The 15825-nt window shown below is 37.2% G+C and overlaps 1 protein-coding gene across 1 annotated transcript in view; it reads right to left on the bottom strand.

The window, feature by feature from the left end:
• Nucleotides 1–15825, bottom strand: part of Tox (thymocyte selection associated high mobility group box) — a 299289-nt gene that overhangs the window by 32663 nt on the left and 250801 nt on the right. The window contains exon 6 of the mRNA XM_028769243.1: nucleotides 2985–3215. Coding sequence (XP_028625076.1) covers nucleotides 2985–3215 — 231 coding nt within the window. The remainder of the gene's footprint in view (nucleotides 1–2984; nucleotides 3216–15825) is intronic.

The following is a 15825-nucleotide window of genomic DNA, read 5'->3' as shown; positions in this document are numbered from 1 at the left end:
GGGGGTGGGGGTGGGGTGGGGGGGGTTGGGGGGAGGGGGTGGGGGGGGGTAGGAGGTGTTTTCTTTGAGCATAGTTATTACTCTTCTTGCTTTCCTTTCGATTTCTTGTAGCTGACAGAGTATTTGAAGAACCAAAGTACACACAGTTTCTCATTCATGGTGGATTCTAAAAAATAAAGATTTGTCCTCCGTGCTGGCTTTCCATTCCTGCCTCGACTCCACACTGAGCAGCCATGGGATGGAAACACAGTGCTCTATTAGGTGTGTTTCTTCTGGTTGGCAGAAAAGCTATTTATTTGTAATCTCGCTAATGATGTTTTCCTTTAAATATTGTAATTTTCCAAGTCTCCAATAAGTCATTGATAACTCTGTCCACTTCCCTGTGTTTGCTCACAGTTGTGGGCTATTATGGCAACAGGTTTTCAAGCAACTACAGCACATGAAATCTCGACTTCTTACCCTAACTGACTACACAATCTAACACCGTCCTGTGGTCTTGCCCAAACTAATTTAGGAGTGTTCCCTTAAAAATACAGAGCAGTAGGTAGGCTCCCTAAGTTTGAATATTAAATGAGAGTTGAGTACAATTACTTTACGTGGGAAGCAGATATTATAGTGTGTTGGCACAGTGAGTCAACATTAAAAGGGGATGAACAGGTGGTAATGCAGCAGATATAACATTCTGGAATAATTTCATGACGGTTTTTGGAAGCTCCAGAGTGCCTTTTGGGCAGGCACATTTGCCACGCTGGTATCTCCTGCAAACACTCAGTGACAGGCTGTCACAGAGCAGCAGAGCATCGGCCAGACCATAGGATGCCATGTACTCTCTTCTCTGATGCACGGATGGGTCTAGGCCTTATGCGTGTTACAGTGATAGTGTAGTATCATAATCCAATTGTTGGAGAGTAACATACAGTCTCTGTCTTTAGAGCATCTTTAGAGGAAAAGAATCAGCTTTCCTGGATTTCTGCTACAACAGGGAACATCAGGCTCAGACAAAAACTATCTCAGGGTAACCTAAATTGCTCACAACACCTTGTTTGGGTAACTCTCAAAAAAGTACTCAAATTTTAAAATACTTCTTTCAAGAAGTATAATACAGTAATATTTTAGACAATCTTGGCCTAAATCTTTTTATTCATTATATTTGATTCTTGGATATGAATCATATTGTCTAACTATTATATAATTTTATCCTTTATTTATCAAATGAATTTTCTCTCAACACCTCAACTACTTCCATAAGTGAGGACCAAGAAGTAGATACATTTTGAGTTCTCCTTCCTTCCTTCCTTCCTTCCTTCCTTCCTTCCTTCCTTCCTTCCTTCCTTCCTTCCTTCCTTCCTTCCTTCCTTTCCCCTTCCCCTTCCCCTTCCCCTTCCCCTTCCCCTTCTCCTTTCCCTCTTTCCCTTTCTTTTCTTTTCTTTTCTTTTCCTGAAACTCTCTATGAAGATGAGAGTGTCCTCAAACTCACAGAGATCCTACTGCCTCTGTTTTCCAAGTGCTGGGATTAAAGGAGTGTGTCTCCACTGCCTGGCTTTGAGTTAATAATTGAATGAGAAGAAAAATGGTAATTCAAACTTTCAACAGTATAAAACCCTACTTGGAGTATAGATATTGATATAAACTAAAATTCCACCAGAACCTAGACATTATTCTTTTTTCTTTGTTTTAAAGACTCAATCTTTCCCCTGCATTCCTGTCTTGTATGTGTGTATGTACATATGTGAGCATTTATGTGTGTGTACGTATGCATGCATGTAAGCATGTGTGTGTGTATGAATTTGTGTGTTCATGTGTGTGTGTGTGTGTGTGTGTGTGTGTAGTCTTGTGTGTGCCAAGGTGCATGTGTGGGGGTCAGAGGACAATCTCAGATGCTGGCCTTCACCTTCCATGGTGTTTGTAGCAAAGAATCTTTGTTTTTCTCTGCTGTGCATGCCAGGCTGGCCAGCCCATGAGCTTCCAGGAATTCTCCTGTCTCTGCCTCCCATCTTACTGTAGAAATGCCATGATTACAAATGTGGTGTGATATCACATCTGGCTTTGTAGGAGTTCTCTTCTTTATGTGTTTTGAACTCAGGTTTTCACACTTGCACAGCAAGTACCTTACTTTTGTTTTTAAATACACTTCCCTGGACATGGTGAAGAGTCAAATGTTATCTTAATATATGATTAGTGCAACAATTTTTTGCAATAGCTTTGTTTATGTTGTTATACTGACAATTTATTTTAGTTATCATGATTATTTAATGTTTGTGGCAATAATACTACATCTTCACAATGACTATCTAGCCTCTAGTTTAAATATAGAATTCGAATGTGTTCTTCATGTTGGTGAGCTATCATTGTTACTCCTCACCCTCTTTAAGATTTCCTAGACAACCAGGCGCATGTCTTACATGCCCCTTCCTTAGCATGGCCCTCAGTCACACCCTGGTTATCTGTAAGAAAAGAAAGCAAAAGCAGCCTTCTGGTCCCTCCTAACATTGCCTAGAAACTTGAGCTAAATATATGTGAGGGGTTAAGTTACATACCCTGGTGGTTTTTAGGGAAGGGACAAGGATAGAAACAAACTTGAGGTTCACTTGCAAAGAACAAAAAGTTTGATGTCAGGAGAGTAAATAGCAAGGGCTAAAGAGAGTGTGGATAGTTTTCAAAGGGGAAACTTTTAGTCTCTATGCTTATATGGGCAACATTTAGAAGTGATGCAATCCTGGCTGTGGGATGTGGAAGTCCTTCCAAAAGCCACTACGCTAGATAAACTTTGAAACAAGGTGAGCTAACATGCTACTTAAAGAAGAGTATAAGGAAAGTACAAGATTAAATGTCACACTCTTAAAGTATAGTTCAGATAGGGGGCACTTTTGAAGTCATAGTTATGGTGTCTGACCAATTATCCTGAGGCTCAGAGAAGCTATCTCTGAAGCCCACACACAGTGTCTGCCATCAAGCTGATTCCAGTGATTTTAAACCCTTCTTACCTGTTTCTGCTCTTCTCCTAGGCCATCCCACATGGATGCCACAATCTTAGAAACTTCACCAAAAGTAGCATTTGGGTTTTGGCCCTTGATGGCAGCCTGGGTATCACGAAAGAACAAAGCATAGGCAGACACAGGCTTCTGGGGCTCATTAGGATCCTTCTTCTTCTTCTTTTTGGGCGTTTTTGGTTTTTTTCCCATATCAGAGGCAGGCCGCTTCTCTCCTCCATTGATCTGAAATGAAAATCAAGATAGAGTTATGGAATAACTGAGCAAATCGGTGGCTGAATCATATTGCTATTTTCTCTTGACACAGACTCAAATGCCACCCTGACATCCCTCACCCAGAGACATTTCTAAGAATAGTAGGTATTGGTGGTGAAGTATTACACACAAATCTTCATATTTTGTTTGGGGTATAGCTCACTGGTAGAACACTTGTCCAGCGTGTTGAAGGTCTTGAATTTGATCCTTAGTATACAACAGAACAAAAAAAGTAGAAACAAAAAGACAATGTATCTTCACATTTTATGTGCCCTCCCTACTCACCCTTTTCCCAGTTCAATTTGTGTGGCTTGAACTTGTTTTGTACCTTCTGATGTGTGTGCCCTGCCTAGCTGGAGCTTTACCCAACTCTACTTCTTTCTGTAGATGTGCTGGGACTACAAACGTGGTAATACATCTGGCTTTACATGACTTCTGGGGATTTGGACTTAGATCCTAACACTTATCAGCAGGTGCTACACAGTTAGATGCTACTCCCTATCTCACTTCACCCTTTCTCTGTCACTGTAGTTGTGACAACAACAACCTTCTCCTGTAGTGACATCACTGAGCTTGTTCTCTTCTGGGGAATTCTGACTTAGCTTCCTAATTACGACTTTAAAGATTGGATCAACATGCCTAAGAAATAAGGTCAAATGGTTCTTCATTTCACACTTAGGTCTGCAGATGTGGATGGTGGGTGGAGGTGGGAATCCAGCAATGCTTATGGTTTTGGCTGACTTAGAATCTGGGTCACTCTTGTCAAGGGGAACTTTCTGCAGTGAGGACAAAATTCTATAATCTGCACTGTCCTGTTTGGGTTTCATGAGCCACATGATGGTAATGAATGCTTAAATGAGTAAGATGCATTATAGCCGCTTTGAAATTTAACAATGTATGAATGCCTAATGGCTACTATATTGGAGAGTATACCCTAATAATTTAGATTCTAGAGATTTCTAGAACAATTTAGAACAGCATTTTACTTCATTTAAAAATAGATTCCAGCCTGGTGGTGGTGGCACATGGCTTTAATCCCAGCACTTGGGAGGCAGAGGCAGGCAGATTTCCGAGTTCGAGGCCAGCCTGGTCTACAGAGTGAGTTCCAGGACAGCCAAGGCTATACAGAGAAACCCTGTCTCAAAAAAAAAAAATAGATTCCATATTTTCCCACTCTTCTGAGGTAATTTAAATGGCTATTCTGACACCATTAGGAAAGCTACACCTGTACTAGTGTGCTTAAGGTACCTGCATGTGAATAACACATTTGTTGCTAAGTAAAGGTGATGTTATTTAATTCATCTCTATAAAGTGAAGATTCTGGTATTTCTTTTCATTTTTAGCTATAAAGTCATATGAATATATATATATATATGTATGTATGTATGTATCAGTGCTAACTGGAAGACCCTGTTCACAGGGCCTGTCATATTGACCTAAATCCTATTTACATATCTCCCATCAATGGCCACTCTCACGGTTATTCTGACCTTTATCTCCTGACCTTTATCTCCTATGGCTGCTGTGTACTTTTCTTACCTGTGGATAACATATGATTTATTCACATAGCATGCTTGGTAAGATGTATGTGTAAAATAATACCACCCCCCCGACCATGCAGAGGAAGTATGTTCAATTAAGATTTCTATGGATATATCAGATGACCTAAATTCATGACCTCCCTTAACTACCCAAAATCTATGTAGCCTTTCTGAAATTAATTTTCCTGAGCTCCCAATTTTCTACCATGAGATAGTTTCAGATCAATTTTTATAATTACTGGAATGTACATACTTATATATCTGAAAAGTTTAAAAGCCTATTCAAATACAAATGATGACGCATTTAAAACTTTAAAAATTAACTGATTAAAGAAATGCAAAAACATCCTCTTCATATTTGGTATGTAAAGACAGTTTAAAAAGCTTGCTCAAGTACCAGTAAGAAACAGGAAAAAGGCTTAGAGTGAATCTTTTGGCTTTGCATTCATTTGAGAAGCACAGAGAACTGAGGATAGTAAGATGACAACTGGCTACTGACAATTGATGGGTTCTAGGAGGGGGACAGCTGATTTTCTACTGGGATTTAGCTCCCAAGTGGCTATCCAGTCTCCACCACATGTATGTACACTCTTGAACATACAGGCAGCGCTTAGTGGACTTGTGCCTTTCAGAAGAATACATAAAGTTGGGAGGTGTGGTGATTTAAATAAGAATACCTCAGTTGGCTCATGTATCTGAATGTTTGGTTACCAGAGAGTATAACTGCAGGAAAGAATTAGAAAGGTAGGAGGAATGCCCTTGACAGAAGAAGTGTGTCACTGTGGGAGGGCTTTGGGTTGCAAACGCCTATTTCAAGTCAAGAATCTCTTTCTTCCTGTTGCCTGCAGATCTGGATGTAGGACTCTCAGCTACTTCTCCAGCAACATGTCTGCCTGTGTGCTGCCATGCTCCTGCCATGATGACAATGGACTAACCTCTCAAACTCTAAGCCAGCCCCCAATTAAATGCTTTCTTTTATAAGAGTTGTCTTGGTCATGGAGTCTGTTCACAGCAACAGAATAGTGACTAAAACAGGAAGGAAAGAGGGAGGGGACAGGAGAGGAGTTAGACAGCAGAGAATGGGGAAGTTTATCAGTATACATTATATGCATGCATGAAATTCTTGAACAATAAAAGTAAACAATTAAAATATAATAAAATTTTAAAAAGTAAAAATTATTCTGCTAGAAAAAAAAATGGAAGTCGGGTACTCTGAAAATATCTACTCCACAAGCTCGAAGAACTCCATGATGACATGATGCTCTGAACCAAGTTGCAAAGCTAATGTAGATTAACACTAGTCAATAATTTTTCCAGTTTGAATCTTAAAGGTGATCTTGGGAAACTTCTGGACCCCATCAAATTCTGTTAGAAGAGATAGTCATCAAATATGGCTTCCCACTGGGCTTGCTTGAAGAAGCTTTAACAAGTGCCCTGACATACTTAGGCATGGGAATCTGATCTCAGTCAAACCATCTGGCTTCATTCTCCTACCTAACATATAAAATATACTGAATGAGAAATGAACTATCCTTTTCTCTCTGCTAGGAAGACACATGCTTGCAGTCTTTTCCTTTCTGTAACCAACTCCTCCAAGTGTGCTTTGTGCTGACTATGCACTGTCTCTTTTCATCACTTTTTGGTGCTTTCTATCTACTCTTTTAGCTCTTCACCAATGCTGTCCCAGAACAATCCAGTTTCCTGGGAAGGATCTTCTCTTCTAGTCTTAGAAGACACAACCCCTGGAATTTACTAGCATTGCTGGTTTTAGAGAAGCTTTCTTTGGCTCACCTCTCTCTACACGGTCATTTTATGGGAGCCTGCTCTACTGAGCTTTGTGCTGTAGCTCTCTTCTTTTGTGAACCTCATAAACACATAGGGTTTCTGTTACCATCTGTGGTTGGATGATTGTTAGGTCTGTGCATTCCCCATTTGACATGCATAGAAACAACTGTTATTTGATGTCATTATCTGAACATCTTAATCATATCTCAAACTCAAGTCAGGCTTTCTTAATGCATTTGTTGAGTTGTCTAGATTTCTATCCATAGCATACAATAAACTAACAATGTGCACGTGGTTGCTATGCCTTTTTTTTCAGCCCAAGTGTTCGTGCTACCAAGGTAGGGTCAGGTCTAGTTTTTCTTACGAGCACTTAAGAAGTTTCTGAAATACACAGAAAGTACTTAACAGTTGGTCTAGTACTAGCATAAAATAATATGGTATAAAATAATACTCTGACAAGAAAGATGAATGAATGTCAGTAGAAGTGGTTTCTGTTACAGGAAATTAAACACAGATTTGCTTGAGCACTTTAGGATAATAAACAAATATGTAGCAAAAAGAAAAACATGGATAGGCTTTCTCTAAAAAGTATTTGAAATCTTACTAGCAATTTCTTTGCACTATAGGATGTATTTTTGTAGTTTTCATCTTTATAGTTTTTTAATAATATCTAAGTTCATAAACATCCATTTGCAATTATAACAATAAAGTCATTTAAAAGGGAACAATAAAAGGAGCCAATGAGCTTGCTGATGAAGAATGTTAAAGACAGTATGTGCACCACCTTTCCGGGATACATGTAGTTACTATCCCTTATCAAAGAAGTCTTTTTTCTCAGCAAATGGAGACAGTAACAGAACAGATAGCTGTACCCAATGCAGAGATCAACAAATCATGGGGGAGCCCTACCCCAACAGAAGCATCTGCCTCCCAGCTCCTGTGTCTATGAATCAGGGAACATGGAGTAAGGGGGTGGAGAGCTTGTCAGAATCATAATACCAGGAAGTCTGCTGTGAAACAGTTTCTCCTAGAAATAGCTGCATAAACAAGATCAGAACAATGGACATGTTAATGTGGAAGGAGAAATTTTTCTCAGAGTCCCACCTCTGTGCAAAGAGCTATAGGCAAGCAAGGACAGCTGGGAGAAGAAGAATTAGCCTGTTTCAGGGATGAGCCCTCTTACTAGGTATCCAATGCAGAGTGGTCAGCCCCAAAACTCAGTAGATTATATATATTTTATGCACACACACACACACACACACACACCATACAAATGTAAGAAAAAGAAGCTATATGCTTGAGAGTTGAGGGGACAAAAAGGGATTCAAGGAAGGGAGGAGTTAGAGGGAGAAAGGAAGGGGGTACAGTGCTGTAAGTATTTCAATTAAAACCATATTAACAAAAATAGTATTAAGGATGGAGAAGTCCAGGGAGACAAGCATTCAGCTCTGGGTGACTTCTGATGGTACGACAGGAAGCATGGCCACACCCGTAAGCAATATTGTAGTATACACTTAGGCAAGGTGGGAGGCAGGGGGATTGGGAGGAATGGAGATAGGGGAAACTGTGGTTGGGATGTAATGTATGTAAGGTATAAAAAGTTAAAAAAAAATTGAGATAGACTTTCTTTACATCATTGGTAGACCAGGCTGCCCTGGAACTCAAATAGATCCCCCTCAGTCTGCCTCCTGAGTGTTGGGATTAAAGGTGTTCACCATCATTCCTAGCCAAACATAAAAGTTTCTTAAAAAGAAAAAAAAAAGAAGGAAAAGATGATAATGTGAAAATTAATATATGCTAAATGAAGAGTCTATCTGGAATTTATTTTTACTTATTATTAATGATGTTGGTATATATGGGGATAAGCCTATGGTGATAAAAAGAAGATGCAGAGATGTGGACTTTAGATTTATTATTTTTTAAAATGAAAGTATAAACAGTGGCATATTTACTTGGGGGGATTGTTTGTATAACAATAAATTGTATAACAATAAATTTGTATAAATTAAGATTTTGCATTATACTTTACAAACTTTAGTAATGTATATAATTCTTTCAATAATCACAGGTTCATTCACTAAAGTTGCAGCTTTTAATACTTAGAATAAGTGTCAAGGTGATGAGCTTAAAAAATTTGCTAAGAAAGACCATATTGTAAACATCCTTATTAACAACAAAAGATAACAAAAAAAGAAATAAGAAGAAAACAAAAACTGGTGGCTAGTTACAAATCAAGTGATGTATGTGTTATCCTGGCTGTAGTAATAATTTCATAATTGATATATCACATCAAATCATTATGTTGCACACCTCACATATAATTTTATTTGTCAATCACAGCTTAATAAAGCTAGAAATAAAAGGAGGTGATTGTGACATTTAGGAGCATATTTCATCAATGATGGCAATATTTAGAAATAGAATAAAGCACAGATAAGTAAATGCTTATTAATAGAGAATACAACACATATTCTTTTTAAAAATTAATTAAAATAGTAATGATGGGATAAATTGAGATAATTATGACCGACAACTATGCCAGTCTTTCCCAAAGATAATCAAATGTCAAGAGATAAATCTAACATGTAACACAAATTTTTTAATTAAAGGATTTCCCCAAAAATTATTTAAATAATTTCCTTCCTCTACTGTTCAATATTGTTCCTGAACCATAAAGACTCAGGTTTGTTTCATTTTTAAGCTGGTTTTATAATAAATATCCTCTCTGTCTTAAAATTGTACTCTACTCTCTGGGATGACTGAATAAGGAGAAGAATCTAACAAAAGAGGTGCAGTGATGTTGATTGAAATATGGATTATCATTGAAAGCATGCTCCAGAAAATCATAATCCATCCATACCGCCAACCTTTTCAGTTTCCTGACTTGGTTTGTAGGGTTGGGCAGGGTGCATTTTGTCTTACTATCAGAGTTTTGTTTAACTGAAGGAAGTACTTCATGATCTCTGTCTCCATATTCTAAAGGCACAGGAGACATAATCTGTGTGCCCTCATGTATTCCTCTGGATCTTTGGGGATACATTTGACATTCCTGAGAAATAGCGTCTGTGAAGCTTGGGTTTTACCCCTCTTAAGGCCAGATTATTCATAGTAGTACATCATCTTTGCTTTTGCTCTGGTTGAACAAGAGCGTACGCATCCACTCTCAGTCACCAGCATACTAAGTCTTCCCTTTAGAGTCATACTCAAGTCACTATTGCTCAGAACTGTCTGCTGTGCATGGGAACTGACATCTTAGAGCACCAACTTAAAAGATATCCATCCATTACTCGTTACTAAAGATTCACTGTCCTTATTTCAATAATTAATCTATTTCATCAAAGCTATCTTGGGTTGTAATCATCTGAAGACTCATAAAATTGCCTGCATGTAATTCAACTGTGCTTTGAGATAATGCCCTAGTTTTTCACTAGAGATATACATGAAGGAGAAAAGAAGTATGCATAAAATATCTTCGATTTTATAAAAATAAAGTGCAATTTAGGGAACACTGTTTATTATGTTGCCCAGTGCTTTTGTGTAAAAGATTATTTCCTGGATATGATGCTTTTTCTTCTTATGGTATAAGAAAATAAAATGAAAAATTCACTCTCGTTGCTTGATATCTTCTCTACTTGGGTGGTGCTTTGTAAAGATATTTGTCTCAGGATCGTTCTCTGATGTGTGGTTTGTATTTTTCACAGCTTTTCATATGTGAGAAACATGCAAAAAGGAGCTATCATTTTAGAGTCTGGTTGATGTGCTGGGATTTGTAAGGCCTACTTTCCAGTCGTAGCTTTGTTACTCGTGTGAGAAGCACATGGTCACTATCTATATACAAAGGTCCTTGGAAAGGAGCATTGTTTCAGTTTGGAACCACTTACATGCCCATAATGGATTGTATTTTGAGAAGTACCTGACTCTTCTGACCACAAAGTATTTAGAATGAGAATAAGGATGATGAATATGATTGAGGTGGAAAAAGTTAGCTAAATGGACTTACAGTATGTCCCTGGGTATTGCCTGGATTCTGGCTTCATACATTTATGTATGAAAGGTTGTGATTTCATACCTTAACTTTCTAAGAAATTCTGGGTTCTATAACCTATGTATCACTGTCTCACAGAACTTTCTAGAATGATAAACATGTTCTCTATCCTGTCCAAAAGGGTAGACACTCACCACATATAGCTATAGATTGATTGTATAAAGCTGGTATAACTGAGAGTTGAAAGTCTTTAAATTGAATATTAGTTGATTAAATATAAATTTAATCAGCCATTGGTGACTGGTAGCTCTATTTCATTGGATGGCAGAGAAGTGTTCAATGGATACTCCTCTAGAGCATTTATTAACTTACTAGGGTTTTTTAACCAGACAATAAAATTTAATTCCATTGTGTTCCATCTAGAATACAGGAGAAACCTTATTATGTACAAAATAAACTTCCAAAGAAGCCAGGTACATTGAAAATCAGAAGTCTTATGAGTTTTGATGCCCACTTCCCATTATGTGGTGTTTTTCAGTGGTTCACCATATATTTCTGCTCTTCTGTTCTACAGCAGTGGGCAAGGGTTTATTATTACAAAACAACAATTTCAAATACATTTTAAAAAGTGTATGGAAATGATAGCAGCTAACAACATGGCTTACCTAAAGCACTAAATCTAGCCTTGATAACCTACAGCTATTTCATACTTAAAGCACTAGTGAATAAATACAGTAAATAAATAAGTAAAATACATACATTTTATTCATAAATATAGATTATATAAAAGCTTTCATAGGTTGCACATGCTTCCTCTAACTTACTTAGCCATATTTGTCATGATTCTACAATATCGTCAGGCGTCTTGCGATTTGAATCCTGCCTTGTATTATTTCTTAGTTATAATGGTGGATTTAACATACTCATCACAAGGAAATAATAGTCTTTTAATTTAAAAGACAAGCGTGCTCAGAATGTTGCTTGAAGAATACTTCCTAGAGTACAAAAGTTGAGCATTATCAGGGAAAGAGAGCTAGGGTGGAACTGAGGGTTGGAACTCTTGCCTAGTATGCAAAAAGCTGAAGGTTTAATCTGTAACATCACACACACACACACACACACACACACACACACACACACACACGGTTATCAAGGAAAAAGAATCATTGATATTGAAGCATCTCTGGAGAAGTTAGAAATGTCTATAAGCATATTTAAAATAAACTGCCATGGCCCCAAAGCCTTTAATGGAGCCAGGAGAGCTCTTTAATGCATACTATCTTGCAGTAATCGCTGCAGTTTAAAATAGATTTTAATCAAGCACCATCTGCATAATAGGCTGAACAAATGCATAGAACTCCACTTATAACTCTTATCATATAAAGTAAACATTGTAAAATCTTCACCACTGAAATGGGGCACACCACAGCAATTTTGTGATGTCCCGTTTCCAAAAGTGAAAATTCTGCTGCTTACATCCACTCTCTTTCCCTCCTAAGTGGGCCCATCTAATCCCCTTCTGAGAATAAATTCAAATAAGCATGGAAAGTGAGCCATCTAGTTACTGCAAAATCAGCAAGCCTGTAGCACTTCTTTCATTTTACAGTTGGGTTTATTATCTTCATTAATAATACCAGCACGTTCAATGACTCAACACATCAATTATAAGAAAACACGTATAAAGGCCTTTCGTTTCGAAATGATTCGCAATCGTGGGGCACTGTACTGTAGCAGTACCAGCTTGTAAAGCAAATTCATTTTTAAGGATCCTTGATTCTAAAGTAAAACAAAAAATAAAACCCTGCATATTTTTTAGATGAGTTTAGCAAAGGCACCTGGTAGCCTTATGTAAAATATAAACTTTGGGCTACTCTCCAGAAAAACTATTCTAAAGTGAGGGATGGTTGGTTATAATTACACATACCTACTAGTTTTAGTGACAGTCTCTGGGATCCACTGGATCTTTGCTCAATCTGTCTGAATAGAGCAATATGCTTACTTCTTATTCCTCTGTACTGAGGCTTTGCCTTATAAATAACACAAGCTGTTAAGGTAAAGGGCCTGAGGAGGTAGAGACCAGGTGGCTAGACTAAGCCTCATGCTATTTTTATTGCATGAATTATCAGATGTGCTCAGTCATCTAGAATATGTCTAAGAACATATGTTCTTTGAAAAGACTATATCCTAGCATAATTTGTTTGAATTTATTTTTAGAAAGAATCATTTGACAGACTGAATTTTATCATCTTCGTGGTACTAGTTTGTTAGGATCACCATTAATGTGTGTGTGTGTGTGTGTGTGTGTGTGTGTGATGTGGCAATGGATACAATAACATTTAGCATACGTTAAAGGAGAAGGTCAGAAGAGTGTCACCTAAGATTTCAGGAATTCCTCTATCATGCCCTCCCCACCATGGTAAGTGACCTTATGTGTCATAGAGTATTTAGAAAGTAGAAGCTTGAATGGTACAGCTTCATTAAGGTTGTCATTCATAGTAGAATGCCATCTTTGGTAAGGTAGCTCGTTGGGGTTCTTCCAGGCTTTTATAAGTAATCCTTTATTCATTTTCTTTAAGTAAATCCAGTTAACATATTGGTTCATTAATTTGGATTTTGATGGACTCTTTTTTGGGTCTGTTAATACCTTATCTGTAGTGAGTAGATGTATATTTGCCTCTCTCAATGTAAAGTTGACACAATAATATATACATATATAAAGAAACAAAGAACATTTATTAATTTAATTGGCATGAGTCGAAAAACTTTGATGATATCATACATATTAAATCATGTGAATTATTGATATGTAATTGCACAATAAAACATGCCAATATGGAAAATATCTGAGTTTAAAACCCTAGTTTTAAATATTATGACCCATTTCTTGATAAAGTGTTGTGACATTTTGTTCTAGCACTGTTTAGTTTTACTTACTGTGTATAGAAGACCGTCTACAATTTTTACTGTAGTCTAAGAATCTCATGATTGTAAAGCACTGCTAAAGGCAAACTATTCTGAATGTTTGTTAGTATAGTGGCATACTCTAATTCATGCATAAAGCACATGAAGGAGACTCACCAAGTCCCCACCTTTCTGACTCTACCTTGTATTTGAGGGCACATGCACTGAGGAATCAGCAATTTAGTAAGAATGGTTTAAAGCAAAAGGTCTAAGTGAAAAGAGAATAATAATAATAATAATAATAATAATAATAATAAGAGTACTAAATCAGCATTCATTCAAAGGTATTGGTGTAAAAGCTTTGCCTGGGCAAAGAGTCCAGGCCACAGAAGATAAATCTGAGGGCCCCCACAAGCAGGGTGCTTATAGCAAGGATCTGTTAGAGACATGATATAAAAGAATGAGAGTCGTCCATCTCAAGATTGGGGTAAGATAATTCTTGTAGCCGCCCTCCCACACCTCAAAAAGGAACTCTCTGAAAACTTGTCTCAACAAAGGGAGAAGAAAAATAACAAAATAATCTTAGTAGCAGCCAGCATTTGCTAGGGGTTTTCTTATTATGCAGTTGAGTGGTTATATGCATATGGTTATATGAGTGGATATAGTTGAGTGGTTGGGAGAGGTCTGAACACTTTAAGCTAAGTGTAGTTCTATGTTGTAAAGGTCCAAGAGATTCAGCACAAACTAAAACACTCTCTTGATGACTGTTTTCAAACCGTTTCTAAAATGATTTTAACAATGTTTTAATAAATATAAACTCATGTTCTAAAAGGAGAAACCAAAATAAGGCAAGATATTAAAAGGAGAAGTAGATCCCAGACTTCATGAGTAAGAACTAGGCAAGGGAATGCGTGCTGGTTGAATGAGAATGGTCTTCATAGTGCTCAGTTTCCAGCTAGTGGAACTATTTGGGAAGGATTAAGATTACCTTGTTCTCGAAGGTATCAGTGGGGTCAGGCTTTCAGGCTCCTAAAGTCTATGTAATTCCTAATGAGCTCTTTCTCTCTCTGCCTCCTACTTACAGATAAGTAGGTAAAGCTCTCAGCTACTGCTTTAGCTATACCTGCCTACCTGGGGCCATATTCCCTCCATAATGGTTCTGTACTCTAAGCCTCTGCAACTATAAGCCCCTAATAAACTCTTTGTTTATAAATGGCCTTAATCATGGTGTTTTGTCACAGCAATTGAAAAGTAACTAAGACAGAGGTTGTGCAATAAATATATAAAGGAGATAAAATATATGAGAAAAATATTAAGTAACTAAGAAAATGTTTAGATTTGAGACAATACTGCTAGAAACGTACATGAAATTACAATTGCTAAGGATCGTTTAAATTTCAGATTAGATATAGGTGAAAAAATAGTTACCATCTAAGATATAAAGATAGATGAATTAGTCAGAATCAGTATAGCTGGTAAAAAAATGTTGCACAAAGCATGTTAGGTGGAGGGGGGATTTGTTGAGGATAAGATAAGAAGACTAGCATAAATCGTCTTAGGGCTATAGGATGAGAAGGGAGCAAGGGGCAACATCTAAAAATGGTGGTTAAAATATTCCAGAAATTAAGTACAGAGATAATTACATTTAGGATAAATATGACAAAGCCCACATACATCACCTTGAAGCTGAAGAACACCAATGGCAAAAGATTTTCAAACCAATCAGAGAGAAGAGACAGGTTACTCAGAGAAAGGTGGAGGCAGTGGATCTCAAAAGCAACAATATAACCCAGGGCTCAAAAGAATAAGATGACAGCCTAAAATGCTGAAAGGTAGGGGCTATCAGTCTAGAAATACATGCAGCAGAAATGTTCTTTAAGGTAAGCATGTTCCCAGAAGACTCACTCCAAAAGAACACTTTCAAATTAAGACAAAAGTAACGCTAAATGAAAGTGACACACATAAATAAAATTGGAGGAAAAAGAAGTGCATGAAACAATAAACATGATATTTAGTGAATTTTATTATGTTATAGAATTAAAATTATAATTAAGAAGATCATTAGCAAAAATAGAAGTATATAAATCAGAAGGAAGAGATTTAGACTTAATCTAAATAGTAATGTAAAAATATCAATTAATTTACACCTTTCATGCACAAAACCTGTGGAATCCCAATCTAGACTAAATACCAGTGTAGAAAGAGAAGTTTGGCATACAACCCCATAACCATGAGCTATTGGCACTTGTTAGCTACTTGGAAAGGAAGAATCAGTTTTCTGAACGAGTGGAGCTACTGTCAAGTCAACCATAATCCAGTGGAAGACAACACATTCAAGAATATGTTGAGACCACAATTTATTCTTGAA

This window comes from Grammomys surdaster, unplaced genomic scaffold (genome assembly GCF_004785775.1).
Source record: "Grammomys surdaster isolate TR1022 unplaced genomic scaffold, NIH_TR_1.0 64, whole genome shotgun sequence".
Taxonomy (NCBI): domain Eukaryota; kingdom Metazoa; phylum Chordata; class Mammalia; order Rodentia; family Muridae; genus Grammomys; species Grammomys surdaster.
Note: the sequence above shows the minus strand (reverse complement) of the source record. Positions and strands in the feature narration are given on the sequence as shown.